Source organism: Rhinichthys klamathensis, unplaced genomic scaffold, assembly GCF_029890125.1.
Source record: "Rhinichthys klamathensis goyatoka isolate OS25496 unplaced genomic scaffold, OSU_Roscu_1.1 h1tg000123l_1, whole genome shotgun sequence".
Classification (NCBI taxonomy): Eukaryota; Metazoa; Chordata; class Actinopteri; order Cypriniformes; family Leuciscidae; genus Rhinichthys; species Rhinichthys klamathensis.
The window spans coordinates 8,137,828-8,163,488 of NW_026606660.1; the positions used below are offsets into that span (position 1 = coordinate 8,137,828).

Genomic DNA, 25,661 nt, shown 5'->3' on the forward strand with positions numbered 1-25,661 from the left:
AAGGGATGGACATGGTCAGAAACAATGCTCAGGTAGGCCGTGGCATTTAAACGATGCCCAATTGGCACTAAGGGGCCTAAAGTGTGCCAAGAAAACATCCCCCACACCATTACACCACCACAACCAGCCTGCACAGTGGTAACAAGGCATGATGGATCCATGTTCTCATTCTGTTTACGCCAAATTCTGACTCTACCATCTGAATGTCTCAACAGAAATCGAGACTCATCAGACCAGGCAACATTTTTCCAGTCTTCAACTGTCCAATTTTGGAGAGCTCTTCCAAATTGTAGCCTCTTTTTCCTATTTGTAGTGGAGATGAGTGGTACCCGGTGGGGTCTTCTGGTGTTGTAGCCCATCCGCCTCAAGGTTGTGTGTGTTGTGGCTTCACAAATCCTTTGCTGCATACCTCGGTTGTAACGAGTGGTTATTTCAGTCAAAGTTGCTCTTCTATCAGCTTGAATCAGTCGGCCCATTCTCCTCTGACCTCTAGCATCAACAAGGCATTTTCGACCACAGGACTGCCACATACTGGATGTTTTTCCCTTTTTACACCATTCTTTGTAAACCCTAGAAATGGTTGTGCGTGAAAATCCCAGTAACTGAGCAGAATGTGAAATACTCAGACCGGCCCGTCTGGCACCAACAACCATGCCACGCTCAAAATTGCTTAAATCACCTTTCTTTCCCATTCTGACATTCAGTTTGGAGTTCAGGAGATTGTCTTGACCAGGACCACACCCCTAAATGCATTGAAGCAACTGCCATGTGATTGGTTGATTAGATAATTGCATGAATGAGAACTTGAACAGGTGTTCCTAATAATCCTTTAGGTGAGTGTATAAGCATTATTAAATATTAAATTATTATTTTTATGATATAATTTTAAGGATTGTATTATTATTGTATTATTGTACATTCACAATGTGAGTTTCACACCCTCCAAAGTCATTTGTTAGTGCATTATTTTTATTAGTAGTACTTATAGTATTACTTACTTATAGAATTATTGTGTATATTTTTAATGACATTTTCATCAGTAACTACTTTCATCAGTATTACTTTTTTGGAAGCCAAGTTTTCTATACCCTTTGGAGCCGTATTTGTGTGACGCATTTTGTTTTCTTGTGTAAAGCGTTGCAAATCCTTCTCTTAAGATTTTCCATGAGTATTATGATCAGAATACCAATAACTTCCTTCGTTTTGTTTTGTTTAAAAAAAAATCTTTCCTTTTTATCAATACTGTCGATTAGGTTTATTTTAAGGACTTGATTCAACCTTTCTCTAATGCCACTTAATGGTTGTGATTACAGACTTGCATTATCTTTTTTTTCTCTCCTAAAATGACTAATCCTTTTATTTGTGGTCCATTAGTCCCCCCCTCTCTCTCTCTCCTGATCCAGTAAAGTCCTGAGTGTTAACCGCAGAGTCCGGACCGGACTCCTTGCCTTGGCTTTGAATCAAACATCGTTTTAATCCTTTTAAGCTTCTCGTCGTAATGATTTATTTTGCAGTAAAAAACCCATAATGATCCTTTGAATTTTAATGATGAGCTGCCTGCTCAAGGATTCATTGTTTTGACTCTTTGGCCCTTACCTTTACATGGAAACATGTCTTAAGGGAGGCGCTGTCGAATTCGATGGCCTCCGGTGCCTCTCTCCAGCTCGCCGGCCTCATCAAGGGCTGCCGCCCACCGCCGCGTCTCCCAGCATCCCCTCGCACCTGATAGAAACTGGACGCCTGCCATTCAGAAATCAAAAGCCCTCTCCAGAAGAGAAACACAACAGACAGCGGTGAAAAGGAGATGTTGAGTCCCCGCATTAGGCGCCAGGGATTAGCACCATAAATTAAAGTGCTCTTTCTATAAAACTGTCACTTCGTATGAGATGTGAGGGGTGTCAATACAGCCGGCCAACCTTTCCCTGTGAGGCTCAGGGTGAACTGTGATGAATTAGACCACCTCCCCCCTCTTAGAAAGGTGGCGGCAGTGCTGAGTGGGGGGCACGTTGACGTTAAATGGATTTGAAAAGAAAGAAAGATGGAGAGGCATCCATTTCTGTCTCACAGGAGTGTCAGTGCTACGCTGACCCGGAGGAGTCGGTTTCAAGTGGCTAACGGCTAATGCGTGTCAACTAAATCGCTCCATGAGCAGAGCGAGATCTGAAGAACAGGTGGATGAATCTCACAAAACCGTTCAAGTTTCAAAAAAGCAATAGAAAGGAATGAGACATTGTATTTTGCTTAAACAGACTGAACAGTTTTTTTTTTTTTAAATAGCACTATAAATTAAATTAGTACATTTATAAATAATTTGAAATCCTCATCCCTTTTTTAAAACCCAATAGCCTTTAGTTGGCTTTGTAGCTGTGAACTTTGATTGCTATTGCTAGTCAGAAGAAAGGTTATAAGGGGAAAGGAATGTTCTCATCTGGAGGGTATTTTATTGGCAATGCTTATTATTTGTCAACATTTTCCTCAGAAGAGAAAAAGCGTTGGAGTTTTGGAGTACAATAGCATATAAAAAACTTAATTGTATCTTTATATGTACTTAAATTAAAAGTAAAGCTTATTTATAACATAAAAATAGTTTGCATTGTGGCATTATTTGCATGCACATTTTTCGCCCCTAATTTTTTTATTATTATATAGTACTAATGTGACTATATATATATATATACTGTATATACATACATACATATGTAATATATATACATCTCGTTTATTATATTCTGTAGTGCTATATATTATATGTAGTATTACATATCATGCACAGACATACATTATATATAATGTATGTGTATGATATTTAGTACTATATAATATAAAAATGTGTATAATCCAAATGTTTTATATAATTAACAATTTATGCTATAACTTACACATACAGTATGTATTAAATAAATTACAATAACTGATGATAATAATGGGAAAGGTATTACAATAACTGATGATAATACTGGGAAAGGTTAAAGTTAAATTTCAAGATTAATTACAGTAATGAGAAGGTGAGAGGAAAATGTGCATTATCATGAAAATAATATTACTAAGCTTAATTTTTTTTCATCAAATATATATTTTTTTCTTTTGATTATGGGGTGGCCCCGTTTTTGTGAGATTCACCCAAGTGCAGGTTTCAATCTTCAAATGAGTTCTTGTTTTAGAGGAAAGGACGTACAATCATTCTGCTCACAAACCAAAGCGAGCAGGAGAAAATGATGCTGACAGAACAATATCCCATGATGCACGTTTGCTAAATGGATCTTGCATTTTTTTTTTTCCTACTTGTTTTTCGTTATTTGTTGTTAATGTTGTTTGGATGCCCCGAGAGCTTGTTTTACAAGCATTTAGATTTATGTTAGTGAGAGAGAGAAAAAAAAAAGAGTACGAAAAACAATACGGTATGCAAGAATACAGAAAGATGCTGTTTAACTCACAAACAGCATATTGAGTTTTAATATCAGTCGAAGAACGCAGTGCCTCAGGGAGTCTTCAAACTTCCGCCGCACACGTCTGACTGTTTCTAATTTGCTGTCTTTGCCGTTTTGTTCTGATCAATGTCTTGCGTACAAACACGGCTCAAATTTTCACATACTCCCCAATGTCTTTTTGTTTAATCAGCGCCTGCTAGGAAATGCTAATTTGCAGTGCACTATCCTTGTTGAAATTTCATACGTGCTAGCATTCGATAGCGCTTTCCTGTTTCTTTTGTGCCTGCTCTGAATTGAAATAAAACAGAAATGTTGATTTTTCTCTCGCACCCTTGTTTGATCGTTATTTGTGTAATCTCATTCATAGTTTTTCTTCTTCTGCGACAACAGGAGCGCTTGTAAAAGCGAGAGGAAAATGGTGCTAGTTTGACAGAACTGTCAAAGCGCTCGAAAGCTGTGCAAATTCCAAACGATTTTCCGACTAATGTTTCTAAACACGCGGGCCTCCTGCTGAGGCGCAAATCTAAGCAAAGCTCAGACGCTAATATGTTTGTTTGTGCATGTGTGTTGATGTTCTGTAATGAGCGTGCGGCTGTAGTGTAAACGTATGCACACATACAATCATCCCAGTGCTGTTAAAAAACATTTAATGCGCTTCACCATTGAGCTGACGGCAGCGTTGAGCATGAGGGAGGTGAAGTCATGTTTAATTAAGACGCTCTGCCTCACGAGCCGTCACTCAGAGCGCAGGTTAAAGATCCCTTGTGCTCCCGGACTCTTTTCACACTTCACATACCCACGACGCACTGCGCCTCGGTGCACCGCCCGCTAACGGGCTAGTGTAATTACCTCTGCTTGTCAAATATTCACCCAGTAAAATATGTCTGTACACCGTCTCTCCAGACCTCACCTGAGCTCGTGAAGCTGTGAACTTCTTTCTGCCCGTCTCATATTTTTTCTTTTCAATCCAGCCTATCAGAGTTTGAGGCAGAGTACCAGGAGCTCTGGGATTGGCTGATGGACATGGAATCCATAGTGACGGACAGCCATGACCTGATGATGTCAGAGGAACAGCAGCATCACCTGTACAAGGTAAGCGGGTTTTTTGCATTTAAAGTTGCTAACTACAGTAGACTCGATGACTTGATATAAATAGTATGTGCTATGCACTACATGAAGCTGGTCTTGAAAATGTACCAAATTGGGGAATAGGTCATTCCATTATTTACTGGAATGTTATTCCAGACTCTGATGACTGTCGTTCTTCCATGGGGCACAAAGGTAGGTATTTAGCAGAATGTTCGGAGTGCTCTTTTTTTAACTAGGTCTGTCAAGCTTGACAAACGGCACGTTAAAAATATCATAAATGTACTTTTTGCAGAGGATTGCAAAGTCTTCTGACTGATCCATGTCAGAAACAGAACAAAAGTTACATAAAAATCTTAAATGAATCTCTCATCAGAATGTGTTGCATCAAGTATAAAGCACTTATGGTAGGTGTTTTTGGAGCTTCATTTCACAATATATGTTATGATGTGGTGAGGAACGAACCCAAATGCAGACAGCGAGTAACTCAAACAAGGTTTAATGACGACAAAACAGAAAGTAAAACCCACGATGGGGCAAAACAGGACAGAATAAACTGATAATACAGGAACTCACAACTCGAACGACAGACAAGGATCAAGACACGGATGACAAAGGTTTCACGGAGTAATCTCAATAGACAAAGAACCAACAAGGTTAGACATCAGACAGTGTTTAAACAATGAACCGACAAAAGACAGAGAGAACACGGGGATTACATAGGGAACCACTAATGAGCAAGACAGGTGATAACAACTATTCAATGATGACAAGACAGGGATAACAAGGGGGGCGGGAACTGGTAACAAGACAACACAAGCACATGGCCCTGACGATTGGCCATGCGCTTGTACACAAAACATGGGTCTGTCATGGTCCTGCCACAATACTAGGAAAATACACAGATAAGCAGGCAAAACCATGACAATATAAGGAAGTTTATGTTGAGCAAAATAACTGTTCAACAGAGGAAAGAAGTCATTTTGAATTGGGACAACATGAGGGTTGAATTTTTGGGTGAACTATTCCTAATTTGGGGAAAAATGGCAAGTGGGGTGAGGTGTCTTACTGGTTAACAACTGGGGCCAGATTTACTAACAGCTTGCTCGAGTGCAAACCCTCTATTGGCGTTATAAAGAGGAGAGTATTTAAATGAATCATGCAAGGGGATTTACTAAGGTTTGCACTCGTCAATTTACTGGTGTTTACGGCATTATTTACCGCCCAAAAAAAGCACATCTTAAACCAGACGCTAGCATAATTGGTCATTATGGAAATGATCTGACTGCGTCTGTGTTCTTTAATTCTTGTGTCGATAGTAGATCACGCGCTGAACTTTCCACTTTTTTGGAATTGCGCTCTCACGCTAAATTGCCCTGTTTAGTAAATCTGGCCCCATGTCTGTTAACTTAATGGTTGAAGGTTTTAACCCTTGAATTTCATGGCTTATCATCATTATATCACCATTGAGTGCCAAGAAAAGCGCTATATAAATGTAATGAATTATTATTATTATTATGCTCTCGATCAAGACTTTTACACTGTGTCCTAGCATATCTAGCTGCAAAAATGATAAGCACCTTAAAAATAACTTATTTCCTAAAAATAGTGAAGTTATGCTCATTCATGCTTGCATTCAGCTCAGTGATCATCTAGACGAGATGCTTCTGGATTGACTTTGATAAATTGCAATACAGTTGTATTCTAAAGTTTGGATATAGGTTAGAACAAATTAGACTACTTATGCTACTTTTATGTTTGTGTTTTTTGGACTGCATTGCCCATTTTAAGATCATGTCAAAAAAGTAAAATAAAAATTGTGTTCAACAGAAGAAAGTAAGTCACAGTGGTTTGGTGAGTAAAAGGTTGTTTTTGGGTGATATCCCTGGGAAATGGCAAGTGGGATGAGGTGGCTCGTGGTTAAAGATCCAGGCCGGTAACTACCAGTCAAAAGTTTGGAATGATTAAATGTTTTTGAAAGAGTTCTCTTATGCTCATCAAGGCTGCATTTATTTGATCAAAACAGCAATATTGTGCAATACTATTATGATTTTTTTAAATATTTATTCCTGTGATGAACCTGAATTTCAGCAGCCATTACTTCAGTCTTCAGTGTCACATGATCAGAATGATCATCGTTTTAATATGCTTATTTGGTGCTCACAACTGTTTTTGCTGAATAATATATTTTTTATTTTGTTAAGATTCCTAAGATCCCATGTTCTAGCAGTTGTGGCATGTCAGGCATTTTTTAGAGGCTTAATTACTCCACCCACCATTAAAACTCCCCCAAAAAATAGTCCTCTGCATATCAAAAATGATCTGATTGGCTGAGATTGTTCACGTCGTTTGAACGGTTCACTGTAGACAGACAAATTGCTTCTTCGTGAAAAAATTGGTGTTAACCCGCAGTTTGCTCCAGGGAGTCAGCCCCTGTTAACTAAACGTACTGTTAGTCACTTTGAATAAGAAATGGTCTGCTAAATCATGTATCATTTTAATTTTTTCTTTCTTATCTTGAACTCTGAGCATATAATGCAAAATGTTAAATTATAGGTTTATCAGTAATATTTCAAATGAGCCTTGACTTTTGATTCTCTTAAACCAATTTAGCAAAACCACGGCTGAATATTACAATACTGCGAGTCGGCGATTAGATTGTCTTCCATTTCAATCTCTGTCATCATGTCACACTTTCTACAGCCAGCCAGACTCACTTTGTCATTTTAACACATTTCAGTAAAACGTTCATTTCAGAGGAACGAGAGAGGGAAATAGAAAGAGTGCAGAGCAGAGATAGTACCTCACCCTGTTTACAGTCCATGAATTTTTATTAGTCCCAGATAAAGTGGCCTGTATTGTGTTAGGTCAATATGTTTGTTCATGATTAAAACAAACTGATTTTGCTCCTCCGTATTGATTGCATGGCCACCCGCCCTAATAAATATATACTGGGCCTCCATGTTCTTTATCAGCTTTTTTTTTTTTTGCGGGGTTCTCCTGTGACGCGTTATCAGCCCTCTATGTGGGATTGATCGGGAGAGGGGTACACGTGTAGCCGGGACGGCGTGCTGTTTGCCCATGCTGGGGGAGTTTATCGTAAGGGGGGGGGGGGGGAAGAGGGGGAGGCAGAAAGCCAGACTCGCCGGGAGGCAGGGATCGTAAATCAGCCTCATTTAGGCTTTCTTTACCGGACTGATTCCGACACTTGTCATCCTCCGATTGCTCCGAGCATATGGCATATTTCAAAAGAGCAGATTGTGAATCATAAAGAAATGAAATTAATAACCCCCCCCACCCCCCCCCACCCCCAACCCAACCCCATACTCGGACTGGAAACAACCCCTAATGACGAGAGAAATAACGGCACGCCGGCGGCCCCCCTCTTCCTGTTCCTCCTCTCTCCCCTCTCTCCTCTCCAAACCCGCAGAGGTCGTGTTCAAGGTCAGAACTAATCTTCGCGCTCATCGGGCGCACTGACCCCGCCATTTGTCATATCTTACAGTAAGAAGAAACTGAGGAAAGATCAGCCTGTTTTCTGCTCTTTCTTAGTCTTGGAGTATGTTCAGCATACTAGCACACTATTTTTGCTTTATACCTGTATCTGTATACGTGAAAAACGTATATGACCTGCTACGTTTATCAAAATGTGGAGTATACATTCAGAGCTCACTGCGTAGAATATGAGAAGACATCTAAACCTTTATTAGTCTGAACAAATGAAGAATTTATTATATATATATATATATACACATATATATATGTATATATATGTATGTATACTGTATATATGTATGTATTAACATGTATTATAAATGTATTAACATGCTATATAAATATTTACACTTTTTAATGTCTGTAAATATAATTATTATCATAGCATACACACTGTAAGAAAAAAAGTCAGTTGAAAAATAGATTATGTCCTTGCAGAAAATTACCAGTACATTTCCCGTTAAAACCTTAAAACACAATACAATGCAATGCATACTTCAAAATACAGGTAAAACACCTGTGGACAATCCTTCGTATCAACTTGATTCATTGGACCCTATAATGCTCAGTGTGCAGTAAGCAATACAACAGTATTCATGTCTGTACATAACCTTCGAAATGCATCTCAACTGACCATTTGTCTCAGAGATTGCTGACTTGTTACAAAAAATCGTAGTTTGACCAAAATAGCTGCCGTTGTTGTCTGTTCCTTTCATAAAACAACCATTGATGATGTGTTTTTAGCACTCTCAACCAATTAACCTGTAGTTTGCTCATCTTTTGTTTGCTCCATGTCAGGCATCAATCAGACGTTAGCTTGTTAACCGCTCCTGCGCTGGAAGCATCAGTGTGTGTGTATGTGTTCTGTGTACCTTTGACGCACACTGACATGCTGAATAGATCTTAGTCTAATCTAACACGCTCTAATGCGCTTGCTGATCAAAGCTCGGCTCAGCCAATCCGTACATGTTCTCTTGCGCACGCTGCCCTGCAGATGTATTCCTTTCTTACTGGTTTGTTCGTTCATGCTGTACCTTTGAGTGTTGAGGATTATGAGGCATTGTTATCTGCCTTTATGCATGTGAAATCAAAAGCGAATCCGTTTGTTCGAAGCTGTAGGATCTGTCAGAACATGTAAAATGCAACGTAATTTGCTGTTTGGACTCTAAACTCTTCGCTTGATTGTGTTTTGATGGCTCATGTAGCGTTTCTTCAAGACTTCACAGAGCTGATTAGTGGTTTATCAGTCAGACTTTAGACTCCATAATGGTGTGTTCACACCGAACGCGAATACAGCGTCAAATACGCGTCTATCGCGTCTAGTTAGACGCTTGAACATTCGCTCGAGTTCAAATTTTTCGAGATTCTTAAATTTTGGGGCATCTCACCCGGAGGGCGGGTAGGGTTAGGATTAGGGTTAGGTTAGGGTTAGGTTTAGACCTAGTTTCGCTAGCTAGTTCTGTGCCTGCCTGTGTGCGCTATTGTGCGCGCTGACCCTGGTCAACGAGAACCCGCATGAGAGATGTGAAGCAGGACGTAACCCCGCCCCCCGGGCGAGATGCCCCAAAATTTATGAGTCCCAAATTTTTCAACTTGCGCGGAAGACATTCGCGGCAAACGCGTCACCCAATTTGCGTCATTCGCAACGCCCGGCGCGAAGGATGCTTCTATTCGCGTCTTTGCATTGACTTTGTATGTAGTCTACTCGCGCAAATAATTAAATTCGCGTTCGTTGTGAACACACCATAAGGGTAAGTGGGGGAATCTTGTGAAAATTTGCAGAACATTTATATATATATATATATATATATATATATATACAGTGCTGGTCAGAATTATTTGCCCCCTTGGTAAATATGATCAAATATAAAATAATGCTTAAGATAGATAAGTAGTACATAACATGTACTGTATATTCAAATATAATTATTTATGACAAAATATTAATCACATTTTAGAATGTCTAACTGTTGAAAATGAAATTTTGTTTTATATATATATATATAAATATACAGTGCTGGTCAGAATTATTTGCCCCCTTGGTAAATATGATCAAAGATGGCTGTAAAAAATAAATCTGCATTGTTTACCCTTTTGATATTTTATTTTAAAAAAAATGTAATCTAACCTTTCATTGAAGTAAAAGAATTGAAAGTGGGGGGTGGGGGGTGGGGGGGGGGGGGGGGGGGGGACAATTATTTGCCCCCTTTTATTAAATACTTTTTGCAACCTCCATTTGCCAAGATAACAGCTCTGAGTTTTCTCCTATAATGCCTGATGAGTTTGGAGAACACCTGACAGGAGATCAGAGACCATTCCTCCATACAGAATCTCTCCAGATCCTGCAGATTCCCAGATCCATGTTGGCGCTTCTTCTCTTCAGTTCAGCCCACTCGTTTTCTATAGGGTTCAGGTCTGGGCACTGGGATGGCCATTGCAGATGCTTGGTTTTGTGCTCAGTGACCCTTGTTTTTGGATCACTGTCCTGTTGGAAGATCCAAACATGGCCCGTTATAAGATTTCTAGCACAGGCTGTCAGGTTTTGATTTTTTTATCTGTTGGTATTTGATCGAATCCATGATGCCATGTATCTGAATAAGATGTCCAGGACCTCTGGCAGAAAATTAGGCCCACAGCATTAAAGATACAGCAGAGTATTTCATTTTACTCATGGGGTACTTTTTTATCCCTGTGTGAACCAAACCCATATTAAGTGTTTGCTGCCAAAAAGCTCTTTTTTGTTTTGTTTCATCTGTCCACTATAATAATAATTCAGTTGATATTTATTTTTTAGATATAATAATGAAAACTCAAATAAATAAATAAAAACATGTAAATTGCACATAAGGCAGGTTTTGCATTAACATTTTTTGGAATATTATCATTTACGCAGTTACTGGCATAGCTTGTTTTTATTTATTTACAAATGTATTGAAACTTATATTTAAATAAATAAGGTATTACTTACAAGTAAAGTAAATATAATGAATATAGTGCATATATTTAGTGAAATGCTCCCCTCTAGAGTTTATTTCTTTAGTGAACTAACATGCTGTGGACACTTAATGACTTGCCTGAGGTAAATGTAATGCTATGTGAGATTATTCTCAAGCTGTTTTAAAGGTGCTCTACGTAACTTTTAGCGGCCTCTAGTGGTGATGTTTCAGATTGCAACCAAATTTTACAAGAGCGCTCGTGCTCGAACTCATAGACAATACCGCTTATTACGCAAATATCTCGGCGAATACTTGACGGATTCGGCGAGCACCGAGGAGATATTAGCAGAAAACCATCGGGCGCGCTGCAAAATTGCGGACGCCGGTGACGTCACGATCTCAGAAGAAAATCACTCGTATTTCTGGAACGCAAAGACCCAGAGAGCTCAAATTCGGGGGAGGAGGTCCCAGGGGAACCCTTGCCCGAACGCTAGAGTGGCGGGCCTCGGGGGTGGGCTCGTTCGAAAGGCCCCGTCCAGCACTACGAACGATTAGAGTCTTGGGAATATTGATCAAAGATTGACTGAGATATAAGCCGAAAAACGTGCGCCTTTAACCGGACGTAACTCCCTGACCGTCTACAATAGACTGTATAAGGAGAGAGGCTCGGGAGCGCGCATGCACGTCACATCCGTTGGATTTCGCGGTAAATCCGACCCGGAGACTTCACATAGAAATAGGAATACTGGCCTTCAGAGGTAATAGCAAAACTCGACAAGTGGATCATTTTAATGTGTGATTACAACCCCTTCACACACAGGCAATAAAAAAAGGATTCATTTTAGTACAAAAGTTCCATATAGCACCTTTAATGATGTATTTCTGCGTTTGAAACACTTGTTGAGAGATTGCACATAAACATATCTATGCATAGATCGTCTGTTCTTCTTATTCTGTGCTTTTTCCTATTGCGGTGGTTAGCAAACAGTGTTGCATTACCGCGCGAGCCCCCTTCTGGATTGGAGTGCGGATCGCCTGTTACTGACTTTATTTGTCGTCTGACTGCATGCACCAAACGTTACGGTTCGGGACGAATACATGAACCGTTACACCCCTAATATATATTACCCTAATCTTGTAATATTTATTATATAGTATTAAATATTTTAATTATAATATTTATTTATTTCAGGGTTTTTTCATTTAGAAAATAAAGCCAATTTTGCATTTGTGAAATGATTTGAATGAAAATTAACCAATATAATTACTTATTTCTTTCTAATCTTTCTTATTCCATTATGACCTGAACATGTTTTTCACAGGTTTTGTGAGATTCACCCAAACACAGGTAGATTTCTGTTGTTGGGAAGGTCAGGAATTCTCCTCGATTTATGTTGTTCCTTTGTGATAAAGTGCAGGGATGTTTGTCGACGTGTTGCTCTGTGTCAGGAGTGTGAAGGCAGTAGAGCAGGCATCTGTGTGTGTGCGTGTGTGTGCTGGTGGAGCGACAGAGGCTGTGTGTGAGTGTGACACATTGCTGCTTTATAGAGCCGGAGCAGGTGGTATTTAATGGGAATCACAACATCACAGCGCCTTCTCCTGTGTGTGTGTGTCTCTGTGTGTGTGTGTGTGTGTGTGTCCCTCCCTCGTCACTCCTCTCTCACTTTCCCTCTTTCTCCTTTGTCTCTCTTTCCCTTTAATTTTCTCTCTCACACATTCCAGAACTCCAAAACCTAGTAAGCTGCCTTCCAGTATACTGTCTACATAGTCAGCTGCCTTCCAAGACATGATTTACATCAATGCTTCTCAACTGGTTTTGCTTCAAGACTCTGATTTTACATTGGACACAAGTGGCCACCAAACCACAGTACTGAGAAAAAAAAAAACGTCTTTAAAAATAATAAAATGTGTTATTTAGAATTCTGTTATAGTATCATATTTTGAATTTGCTTTTATTTTTTATAGTTGCAGTTTTCATTTTAATTTGTGTTATGTGATTTTGTCATTTTTCTTAGTTTTTTTATAAATATTTTTATATAGCTTTAATTTATATTTATTTCAGTTTTATTTTTTAGCAATGCCAGTCAGTTAGCTGCTGACAGTATTATTCTTTTTCACATTATATTAGTTTTTTCATCTAATATTTATATTTTATTGTATTTTACTTCAGCTAATGAAAATGATTTGTAATCGTTTTAGTCAATAAAAACAACACAATCAAATACTAAAATGCTTTAATATTGCCATGAACTGCATTGTGAATTTGTTTATGTTTTTAAGTTGATGGATGGTGTGATACTCTAATCTTAAAAACATAAAAATAAATGCATTATGCTTTTTGTAATAGCCTTCTCATTGGCAATGTACCATAGTGCCCTGAAATGCTGTCTAGGAAGGCAGCTCAATAGGTTTTGAAACACAGCTGAGCTCCCACACAAATACACAAAAGAAATAACAATTTCCTCCTGTTATGACTCTTTCCAAAGACCCCCACATTGACGATATGTGCTGAATATGGTGCCGATACTGTTGGGCACACCTGCATGCGCCATTACCCACAGAAACACACACACAGCATTTCTCACAGCACTGTATACACACGCAGTAGCCTCAGTAAGTATGTGCTAATGTAGGTAATCGCTAATGGACATTTGCTAAATTTGATTGCGTTGTGCTTGTTTATCTTGTATTGTTCCATTTCAGCTGCTGTGGTCTGGTTTCTGTTGTTGGCTAATATGTTTTCTATAGGGCAAATAAATCCCCCTCCTCTGAAAAGCTTTTGAATGGAGTCATTTAATATTTCTGTGTCACCAGGTGCTGTTTGAAAACACTGTTGCGTGAATTTACACCAGTGTTCAAAAGTTTGCGGTCAGTAAGATTAAAGATATTTATAATGTTACAAATGTATCCACAAAAGTACCAAGCATATCATTGATAATAATAAGAAATGTTTTTTTTGAGCTGCAAATCAGCATATTAGAATGATTTCTGAAGGATCATGTGACTCTGAAGACTGGAGTAATGATGCTGGAAATTCAGCTTTTACATCACAGGAATAAGTAACATTTTAAAATGCATTCAAGTAAAAACATTTTTACTAACCCCAACGAGTAGTGGGTTTTTAATTGGTAAAAAAACTGCATGCAAGAGTCTGCGCTGTTTTTGACTGTTCATTGTGAGAGAAAAACAGCATGTGCGCTCATCACAGGCTTGAGAGAGAAGGTGTGTGAGATGCTGGCAGAACGTATATTTGAGCAGGAGTTTAGGTGTCATTGATGTTTAGTTATCAGTGTATTGATAACTCTGAGATGGCTGACCCAGCACACGCTTCACTAGCTCACAGTGATCTCACACCTTCTTATCCAATATCCAGAGAGCACAGCCTTTATCGCGCGTGTGTGTGTGTGTGTGTGTGTTGGTGCCAGGGACTCGACACAAAGGGCCTAGTGTTAAGGCGCTCTCTCTTCTTCTCTCTCTTCCTCCTTCTCTCTTTCACCCTCTACAACCTTCCATCCATTTATTTCTCTTATTTTTCCTTCCTTCCTTCTTTTCTTTCTTACTACTTACTATTTTCTCTTCCTTATTTCCCTTCCTCATTTCCCTTCCTCTTATTCTTTCTTCATCCTAATTTTCCTTCCTTCCTTCCTTCCTTCCTTCCTTCCTTCCTTCCTTCCCACCTTCCTTCCTTCCTTCCCACCTTCCTTCCTCCCTTCCTTCCTTCCTTCCCACCTTCCTTCCTCCCTTCCTTCCTTCCTTCCTTCCCACCTTCCTTCCTTCCTTCCCACCTTCATTCCTCCCTTCCTTCCTTCCTTCCCACCTTCCTTCCTCCCTTCCTTCCTTCCTTCCTTCCTTCCTTCCTTCCTTCCTTCCTTCCTTCCTTCCCACCTTCCTTCCTCCCTTCCTTCCTTCCTTCCCACCTTCCTTCCTTCCTTCCTTCCCACCTTCCTTCCTCCCTTCCTTCCTCCCTTTCTTCCTTCCTTCCCACCTTCCTTCCTCCCTTCCTTCCTTCCTTCCTCCCTTCCTTCCTTCCTTCCTCCCTTCCTTCCTTCCTTCCTTCCTTCCCACCTTCCTTCCTCCCTTCCTTCCTTCCTTCCTTCCTTCCTCCCTTCCTTCCTCCCTTCCTTCCTTCCTTCCTCCCTTCCTTCCTTCCTCCCTTCCTTCCTTCCTCCCTTCCTTCCCACCTTCCTTCCTCCCTTCCTTCCTTCCTCCCGTCCTTCCTTCCTCCCTTCCTTCCTTCCTTCCTCTTATTCTTTTTATGCACTATTTTTCTTTCCTTCTGTCTCTCTTTTCTTTTTTCTTCACTTCTTTCCTTCCTTTGTATTCATTTCCGCCTTAATTTTATTGGCTTGCTTCATCTATTTTTTCCTCATTCTTTGCACATATTCTCTTTTTTTATTCAATGTTTCCTTCCTTCCTTCCTTCCTTCCTTCCTTCCTCGTATTCTTTCATTTTATATTTTTTGTCTTCGCTATTTTCCTTCCCTCCTTCCTTCCTTTCTTCCTTCCTTCCTTCCTTCCTTCCTTCCTTCCTCCCATCCTTCCACTTTTTTCTTTCCCCTTTTTATTATCCCTTTTCCTTTTCACTATTTTCTTCCTCTGTTTTTCTTTCATTTCTTCTTTTTATCCCATTCTATCCCCCTTGCTTCCTCTTTACCTTTATTACCCTATTTTCCTTTGCTTCCTTTTATCTTTTTTACCTTATTTTCCTTTCCTTCCTCTTTTATTTTTTTTTCATTCCATCCTTCTTTCTTTCTCTTTCTTTTTCTTTCTTTCTTCTTTCTTTTGCCCCATGTGTGCGTGTCTATGCACCAGATGGCTGCTCGTGATGCGAACGAGCATTAAAAAAGCGAGAGACATTGCACAGGGGAGAGATGCAACAAGCCTGCTAGTTGTTGGATGCAGACTCTGAGATCAAGCTCTGCCCCTGGTCAAAGAGCTGTTGGGAGATCAGTGGTGGCTGTCACATCCCAGAGTCCGCCTGACCGCCCCTCCCTCCCTGACAATCAACATTAGACTAAAATAAAGCCCGTCGCTCCCTCCTCTGTATCTCTTACAGCGACTCATTCTGACCAGATTTATGCGCAACATGACGACTCGATGCAGAGCCGCACGACGCCTGTGAAAAGAGAAATGCAGTTTGTCAGGAGAGACAGCCATACAGTCCTCACACCCCATGAATAATTGAAAGGAGGGATAGAGGAGAAGGAAGAGACACCTGGAGAAAGAAAGAGGGAGAAACGGAGGGATGACAGGAGGTGTAGGAGCAGCTGAAGAGACACGTCAGAGAGACAGCGAGTGAGGGGGATATAGACAGGGACAGACAGGGAAAGAAAGAAAGAGAGAGGAGGACAGACACTACACAAGCTCTCTGAAGGATCCAGTTTCTTCAGCGTGACTTTAGCAGGGTTGAGTAATAAATAATGTGCTGGTCCTGCAGCTCTCACCCTTTACAAGGTCTCAGGTTTCTTCTCAACCCCTCAGATATAGGCTGAACCGTATATGTTTGTGTGTTTTCTGATATCTAAAAGGTAATGGTTAATGTCACAGCCTCTCTTATTAGCAGCCAGTGATCTATTATTCTTTAAAAGTCTTGGCTGAAATGTACATGTTACTGAAACTCTTACAGGTTTTGCAGCAAATAATCATCATCCGTCACTTTGACGAGCGGGTTGTAAATTTTCCATTACGCTGTATTTGTATCCTTCTGTATCCTTCTGTAAATATTGTAAACCTAGTTATCTTTTAAATGACATTGATATCACAAGAACTTACCAAGCGCTTGTAGTGAGTTTTTGACACTGCCGCGTTGCGGTCTGGTCACCCAATTTAATGAACAATATTCCATTAATTATTTCACTGGACTAGTCTTGAAATCTTTAATTTTTCGCCCCAGATCTTCTCTCACATCTATCTTGTAGTCTGTTTTCACTGGGCAGATCCATTTTCACCCTTTTTTCTTTTAATTCCTGTTGCTACAATTTACTGTTGAAATAATTTTAATATATGCATATTTTAATTAGCGTTTAAATGATTTTATTTTCAGTACTGTTCAGTATTTTCAGTAAAAAAAAAGAAAAAAAGAAGTCTCTTGTGCTCGCCAAGGCTGCATATAAAATAGTGAAAACAGTAATATTGTGAAATATTATCACAATTTAAAATTTCTATCTGAATATATTGTAAGATGTGTTTTTTTTCTATTTTCAGCAGCCATCACTCCAGTCTATTGTCAATGTCACATGATCAATTCAACCTCAGTGTCGTCCATGATGCCAAACAACATCGTAGCGCGACCAATCACGATGTGCCAAATTTAAATATGTATTTAAAATGTGAATGAGATTTGAGAAATATAGTGGATTGGAAGATTTTTTAGTAAATTAGGTGCAAAAAGTGATTTCTGAGAAACACTGTTGATATTTTTTATAATCGACATGCAAACAAACACACCCCTCCCTTCATTGCTCCACCCCCAACATAACAAACACACTATGCAACACAGGCAACCACAAACAGCTGGTGGATCAGACAACTCGTGCAAGTATAGATGAATCAGCTGTGATACAACAGAATATCTTGGTACTGTGAAATAACACAAAAAAAAAAACCTGTTACTCGCATATCGAGCAAAAACAGAAATCTTGGCCTCCTTTTCCAGGCCGTCTATCTCTCCAGCGCTGGAAAGCTTTTCCAATATTAACACGTGTCCTAGCCCTTGCCTGATCATAACCCTAATTCTTCTAATTATATTCCTCTGACCTTTTCCTCTTTGGTAATGTCTCCTGCATCTCTTTCTACAAATGTCCCGCTTGCTCACTCTCTCTCCTCCCCCATCATGGGCATTTACCAATGAGCAATGCTCCCATTGCTCATTGGCTACAAGAATGTTTTGGTGCTCGGTTGATCGGTCCGATCTATCCACTTTGTTTTTTTCTCCTATATACACAGCCAGGACTAAATAGACATCTACCAAATATTCACCAAATTGTTTGTGTAGGTGTTGATTTAAATCTTCAACAGCATTTCTCAGAAATCACTTAATGCATCTTTAAAAGCTGTCATATTGCTTCAGAAGTCTTGGAATATAGTGCACAAGTCTTATGGACTGCTTATTCCGTTTTGTGCAACTTGTATGGAAGATAGCAGCATGCATATTCTGCTAGGTAATATATATATATATTTGATTCTCAATTCTATTTTTTTGCCCAGCCCTAATATATATGTATATATGTATTGTGAGTGACTCATCAGTGAAAGTCTGATGAGGGTCAATAGATTCTCATTTTGTGCGAACTGTCTCTTTAACTCAGGTCAGTTTGGAACTCAGTGGAGATCTCTGTCCATTGTTCCCAGCTTGCATCCTTAAACTCCTCTCAGATGGATTACATATCCATGAATATTCAGTTTTTTGTGTGTTTTGTGACTGGCTGGCATGTGATGTAGGCTAGTGTTGTCCCCCTACGGCGTCTCTCAATGTCTCTTCTCAGATGCTTCCTCATGTGGCATGCTTGAAGGGAATTATGGGAGAGCGTGTGGTGTTTTGTGTGCTGAAATGAGCAGGTTTGTTGTCTCCGTGTGTGTTAGTTGTTATAGTGGTGCCGGCTGGGGCCCGTGGCTCTTTCTGCAGGACGCGGACTAATTACAACACTAATGCAGGACACCCCATTGATACACACTCATTCAACACGACCACACACACACACCTGCTTTATCTGCCTCCCTCCAAAACTTCATTACTTAACCATGTGCACACACCCACACATAGTTAACACTCAATTAATTGATTCATCTACATAGAAGAGTTTTGATGCTTTATAACCAAGTGTTTGTGTAGTGCACGTTAGTTACTGTAGATCATGTTCCTGGTTTATGTATATAAACCTCACCTTATCTGTCTGATTTTGGCAATATATCTTGTAGACAGTAAGCCACATCTGTTTATGTCAGCTCTGTCCTTCTTTTGCATTTTATGAACACAAAAAGCACAAAATAATGAGCAGGAGCAGCCGATAGACAGGAATGTTATTGCCAACATTGGTATGAGAACTGGCAGGCTTGAAGTCAACCAGCTGGTCAAATATATGTTTGATTCCCAACAGGAGAGGCTTCTTAAGTCGACTCTGGGCTGAACATAAGCCCCAAATCCCCCAAATAACTTAATGTATTAAGATGCTCACACCACTAGATGGCACTATAGCATCCAGAGCCCATTAGGAATAGAGGAGTTTATGAAAAATAAACACACGCGCACACTCTCAGGCACTCACATTTACTCACAAACACTCTCACAATAAACTTGCTTGAGTTTATTTCCTGTATATAGATGAGGAGAAGTGTTCTTGTGTTCAAAATATATTCAAATTGTGCTTTGTCAATTTCCCTCAGAAAATAGCCACATTTGTTAGTTTTTCCCTAAATAAATGCTGCATTAGTTTTGGGCTGTTCTGTTCTGGAGAGAGAGGGATCAGACCCTTGAGATGGTGCGAGGAGATGAATATTTTGTTGTCAGCAGTTCGGATGGAGTCCTGTTGTACCCCATGCATTATTCACTAATACAAATATGCCATATCATTTACAAGCATGTGTGCCGGGGTGAAATTCACAGCTGGGAATTAGGTCTGAGATTAATTAACAAAGCAAAGCTCCTTGTTTTCTGTCTTTCTCTCGTTCTCGCGCTCAATGTGATTCAAATGATACAGTTCAGATAATGAGTTCTGCTTCTGATTGTCTGTATACAGTGAATTTATTTAATCAATATGAAAAAGAGAATCAAAACCAATGTAAACATCATTATTATTTTAATGCTTTTATAAATGATAGTTATGCATAGGTCAAAAATTATGCCATATCTCTTTTAGAAATGAGTACCATGATGGTACTCATGGTACTGTGCTACAATGATGGTACCAGATGGTAAAAGCTTGGTTCTTTAATATATACTATGGTATTAAATTATTATGTTATTAATATATCATGTTATTTACATGCTACTCCAGGTTAAAGGAATACATTTATAGAACATCATGGAATGTTAAAAGAAATGTGTTACCAAAAATGATCAGAACATTTGATGTGACAACCATTTATGGGAACATTTTATGAAACAAAAATCTGTTTCATTTATGGGACAATGAAACACAACCATTTCTAGATATGGTAACATGGACTGCCATAAAAAACCTATGCATGAATTTCAGCATCATGATACATGATTGATTGTCCAAAAACATGGTATTATCGTACACTATAACTTTTGGCCCTCTAGCGGTTAAAAAACATAACTGCATGCATTTTGCGGAAGAACATTGTTTTGGTTGTGCTTCAGCTCTGTGTGACTGTGTGGATGAATATGGTTATTCTATTGCTCATAAAACATTCACGTTTAGTCTTAAGAGATAGAACCAGTTTAGATTGAAAGGATCTCAAGCGGTCTGGCTGAAGATGTCACTGTAGCTTTACCTGTTAATAGATGCGGTACTTCCTTGAAAATAACAGCCATAATGAAATGACCTTCATGATGATGCTTTACAATGAACTCTGTTAGAGAGCTACATATGACAATTTATCTGTTCGATTAAACACCTTACTCACCAGATGAGTAATAAAAACACCATCTCCGCGTCGCTTTTACAACAGTTCAAATCCCTCGGTTCTCGCCGTCTCCGAAAGCCAAGCCAATGTTGATTCTTGTTTTATTACGAGCTCTGTCGCGTTCTCTTTTTGTCAGCAGAAGCTCCTCTATTCGGCATTGTTTTAAAACGGGTGATTCACCAGAGGTTTGAGATTTGGCTGCTCCTACGCCACTCCCACACCATACACACGCATATGACGAGACACACACAGGCGAGTGACGCATGTTCGCAATTTCCAGTGAAAACCACCCCGACAGGTCTAAAATATAAACACTTATAACAGGCTTACCATAGTGAATCAGGGTAAGACAAAAACACGTTTTGAAAGAAGGATTGATTATGTATTCTCATTATTTAAATTTCGATAATTTTGAACCAAAAAAGTAACAGTGCATTATTCAGCTCAATTTACTTCAATGTTGATTCAATTTAGTTCAATAAAGTCAATGTTGCAAAGTTAATCAGTTATGAAACGCTCTTCAGCAAACCTTTGTATTACCATGGTGCCATGTGTCCAAAAAACTGTGGTAATACCATGGTGCTTTTTTATGGGGATTGGAGAGTTGTCAGCTTTATTTCAAACCAGTTCTCCAGTATTTAAATGCATATGTCTGTGTGTCCATGTGTGTCTGTTTGCAGGCTGGAGTTCTTCTGCAACACACTGAAATCTGCTAGTGGCTTATGTCCTTATGTCTGTCACACACACACACATGCAGATACACACTCACACTCATCTGTGCTCTCTGGAAGACCATTTTCCAGTAGCTAGGCAGTAGGAAAGCAGTATTAGCATTTTTGCCTTGAAGAACGCACTGTGGGGCTTTGGGAAAGTTTACTCATATGAGTTGAAAGCAGAGAGGGGCAGGAAGGGGGTGGTGCTCTAATTGTGGGCAAATAGTCCCGAGGCATTAAGACTATGGGAGACGAGATGAGAGAGAGAGAGTGAGCGAGCGAGCACGAGCATGCACTGATGCAGTGTTTGAGAATATACTATAAGTTTGTCTTTATGTGCATTTGGCTGTTTCTCTTTCGAAAGGAGGAGGAATAATGGCATTTTAATGCAGTGATGTAATGCCGGAGAGGTTCTCCATACTGGACGGCTGGCAGAGCGCGGTGTTGTTGTCTTTCTTCCCTGTTGTTTCACTGGCGCCACTCCAGGATGCTGGACGGACCTCCACAGCAACGGACAACTCTTCAGAAAAAAACGTCCCTCTCTGTTTCCACTTTATGTCCTCTTCTCTTACTGTGGCTTGGCTCGATTTGTGTGTTTTTCTCCCTCAGTGAGCACTCGGCGAGAAGGACGCGCACACACAAACATGCATAAATATGAGAGTTTTACACAATACACGAATACAAGAAAAGAGCATGTCGATTGCACATGCTCAGAGGGATTTCTACATTTTTTTGTGTTCAACTTCTGAGTTCCTGAAGACAAAAAGCAGCAAGCGTTCTGTTTGCGAGCTCCAATCTGATTGGTTGAAATTAAGTCAATCAGTCTCAATGTGGAATATATATATATATATATATATATATATATATATATGTATATATATATATATTCAGTCAACATTTGAAGTGGATAAAAAAAGGTTCATTAAATTTGTCATAAGACAAGAACGGGTATTTTTCAAAATTCATGTATAACTTTGATGAAAGGTTTTGATCCACTTCAAATGTTTACTACTGTGTAGTCAATATCTCAGTTGACTTCTGATATATATATATATATATATATATATATATTTTTTTTTTTCTTTATTAATACTTTAATACAGCAATGATGCATTAAATTGATCAAACGTAGTAAAGATATGTTACAAATGAATCATGAAAAGAAAATGTATCACGTTTTTTTACAGAAAATATTAAGCAGCACAACCGTTTTCAACATTGATAATAATCATACATGTTTCTAGAGCAGCAAATCATATATATTGGCAACATAAAACTATTTAAAAATGTGACATATTTTACAGCATTACAGTTTTAACTATATTTTTGATCAACGAAATGCAGCCTTGGTGAGCATAAGAGACTCTCAAAAACGACCCCAAACATTTGAATGGTACTGTGTCTATAAGTCACAGGATCCATCTATAAAGCATAGTGTTCTATTTTAAGCATGTTATTTGAGCAGATTAACATGCAATTTAAGTCTTAAGTGTTGCAGAAATATCAGTTAAGTATCATTCTAGCATTTGCAGATAAGCAAACATTTTAACTGTTACATCGTACACATGAACACACATGACGAATAGAGATACATGTGCTATCAGGAAGAAATCCTCAAACTCTGACCTCTGGCAGATGACCCAAGATTGAGAGTACAAGACCACCCTCAAAAGGGGTCAGGAAGGAGTCTTGGAGCCTTAGTGATCTGCAGTGGTGAAGCTCTGAGAGAATCTGTCTTGGCATGTGTGTGTGTGATGTTCTCTGGCTTCAGCATTGTGGAAAGCCTTAGGGGATTCCTGTCTCACCTGCTGTTTGGAGGGAGTCTCGAGAAACAGTTGTACGGTCCCCTGAGGAATGGAGAGATGGGGCATTAAACGAGTGTACTCCGTCCATCATTACAGCTTCTGATCTGGCCCTCATGTTCTGCGCTATCAGCTGCACGCTTCCACCACAGACGTGCCTTTTTTCCTTCTCTCTTGCTGTTTGCAACAGCATTTCACGGTACACAAATATGATTTTTTTCTCCCTGAGTACAAGCCCAGGAATTACCCGGAATATTTTGAAATACTATTTCTGTAACAATTTGACTTAAATTTTAAATACATTTTCAATAATTTACTTAAAATGTACATCAGTATTACATTACATTAGTCTGCAGTACATGTTCTACCACATCACTTCCTGTATACGATCTGACCCCTGGAGAAGCTCATAAAGGAATAGTTCACCCAAAAATGAAAATTATCCCATAATTTTTTCACCCTCATATGACTTTCTTCTTACAGTCGAACACACTCTTGAGTTATATTAAAGGAGTCCTATAATGCTTTTTCAATTTCATTTATTGTGTAATGTTGCTGTTTGAGCATAAAGATCTGCAAGGTTACAAAGTTCAAAGTCCACTCCAAAGGGAGATATTTTATTTAATAGAATCCCCTACAACAAACGGCTCGTTTGGACTACAAATATTTAAATAATCTCCGTCCACGGAATACGCAAAAAAAGGGACGAGGCCTGGTTGAGCTGCATTAGAGAAATCAGTGTTGTTGCTATGTCAAAGAGACACTGTTTTTTTCCACAACGTTTCTAAAACTGATTTGTTTGAGCTTCCTAAGGCTGACGAATTTAGAGTGGTTACATTTTATTTTATGTATATAATGTTCCTGAACATTATAACCACAAAGTTTATCTGTGCACTGCACATTTTATTGAGAACAGCTTGTTTTCTCTTGCTTTTGTAAGCTCACGCTTTTGTAAGACGGTTCACCGTTCCTTAGGAAAATTAAACATGGTTTTGTGTTTGATTACTGTTTGTTTGATCTTAGTTTTCCGACAAATATCACAATTAAATATTGGATAACATCGTATACATAATATATAAACAAATTACACAAAACATACCACTCTTGGTTGCAAAGTCTGTGCATGAAATCTATTCTGGACAATCCTCTTGCTTGTTAACATTGTCAGGGTCTGAATCAGGCTCGAATTGGTTTGAAATTGACACCATCCTTATTAATATTTACACTAGAGCAGAACTCAGTTATGGAGGGGCAGGACATAATCACAACACACAAGGCCAGCTAACCAATCGCAGTACATTTCATATTTCGGAAGGAGGGGCTTCATCAAAATCTGCGTTTTCGAGTCATACTGGGGAGAGAGGTGCTGTAATAATGTAAAATATGTGAAAAATAATGCGTTTTTTGACCAATCAAGCATGAAAACAGATTCTAGTACACCCCAAAAACAAAACCAACGCTTCGTAAAAGGGCATAATAGGACCCCTTTAAATAATAACGTATTGTAATGGCATTGAATAGTGCCATTTTGAAGCTCCAAAAAGCACATCTATCCATCATAAAAGTAATCCATAAGGCTCCAGTGGGTTAATAAATGCCTTCTGAAGCGAAGCGATACGTTTTTGTAAGAAAAATATCTATATTTATACGTTTATGAACTATAATCACTGGCTTCCGGCTACGACCTTATGAGAGTCGAGTTCCGGCGGAAGTGTGACCTCTGACCCGACGCATGACGTAGGCATAGAGTAAACTTAAGGGTGAATTGACGGATGCGGAAGTGCAGAGGATATTGCAAAACAAAACGCTGTTCACGAATTAAAAGTCTAAAACTAGAAGTTTTAAAGAAAAATTTCAAAAGATTTCGATTTAAGAGAATAGGTGCTACGTCAGGTCAGAGGTCACCCTTCCGCCGGTACTCGACTCTCTCGTGAACACGCGTGAAGACAGTGATTATAGTTTATAAAGTTTTAAATATGGATAAAAAAAAAAAAAAAAAACATCGCTTCGCTTCAAAAGGCATTTATTAGCCCACTTGAGCCGTATGGATTATTTTTATGATGTATGGATGTGCTTTTTTGGGCTTAAAAATTTCAGGCACTGTTCAATGCCATTACAAAGCTGGGAAGAGTCAGGATATTATCTATTATAACTTCGACTGTGTTCGGCTGAAAGAAGAAAGTCATACACACCTAGGATGGCTTGAGGGTGAGTTAATTATGGGATCATTTTTGGGTGAACTATTCCTTTAAGAAATATTCAAATTTTCACACACTTGTACATGCGATTGTGTATCAATACCCTTTTTTTTCCGAAATCCCCTCCCCTAGCCTTTCCCAGAAGCCACCCTACTAAACTCTAGACTTCCTTGAGGACGGAGCGTCGAACTCTGCACAATTAACGCGAGAGGACTGTAGTGTGTGTGCCCTGCGTTGTACCATTCATCATAAAGCTTTTACATTGACCTTGACACCCACTTCATTAGAATAAAGATTGTCTAGCGTTTAGGCTACATTGTTCCTGTGCGCCCAGACCCCATGCAAATTCCCGCTCTGGCTCAGGCGCGGCGGGTCTGTCAGAGGTCATCTGCATTAAATGATTGCCGCTATTCTCC

The 25,661-nt window shown here is 39.3% G+C and overlaps 1 protein-coding gene across 3 annotated transcripts in view; it reads left to right on the forward strand.

Annotated features, from left to right (window-relative positions):
• The window catches only part of akap6 (A kinase (PRKA) anchor protein 6), a 181,836-nt gene that overhangs the window by 109,080 nt on the left and 47,095 nt on the right, over nt 1-25,661 (forward strand). For all 3 annotated transcript variants that reach the window (XM_056256083.1, XM_056256081.1, XM_056256082.1), the window contains exon 9: nt 4,400-4,520. In XM_056256083.1, the coding sequence (XP_056112058.1) occupies nt 4,400-4,520 (121 nt within the window). The remainder of the gene's footprint in view (nt 1-4,399; nt 4,521-25,661) is intronic.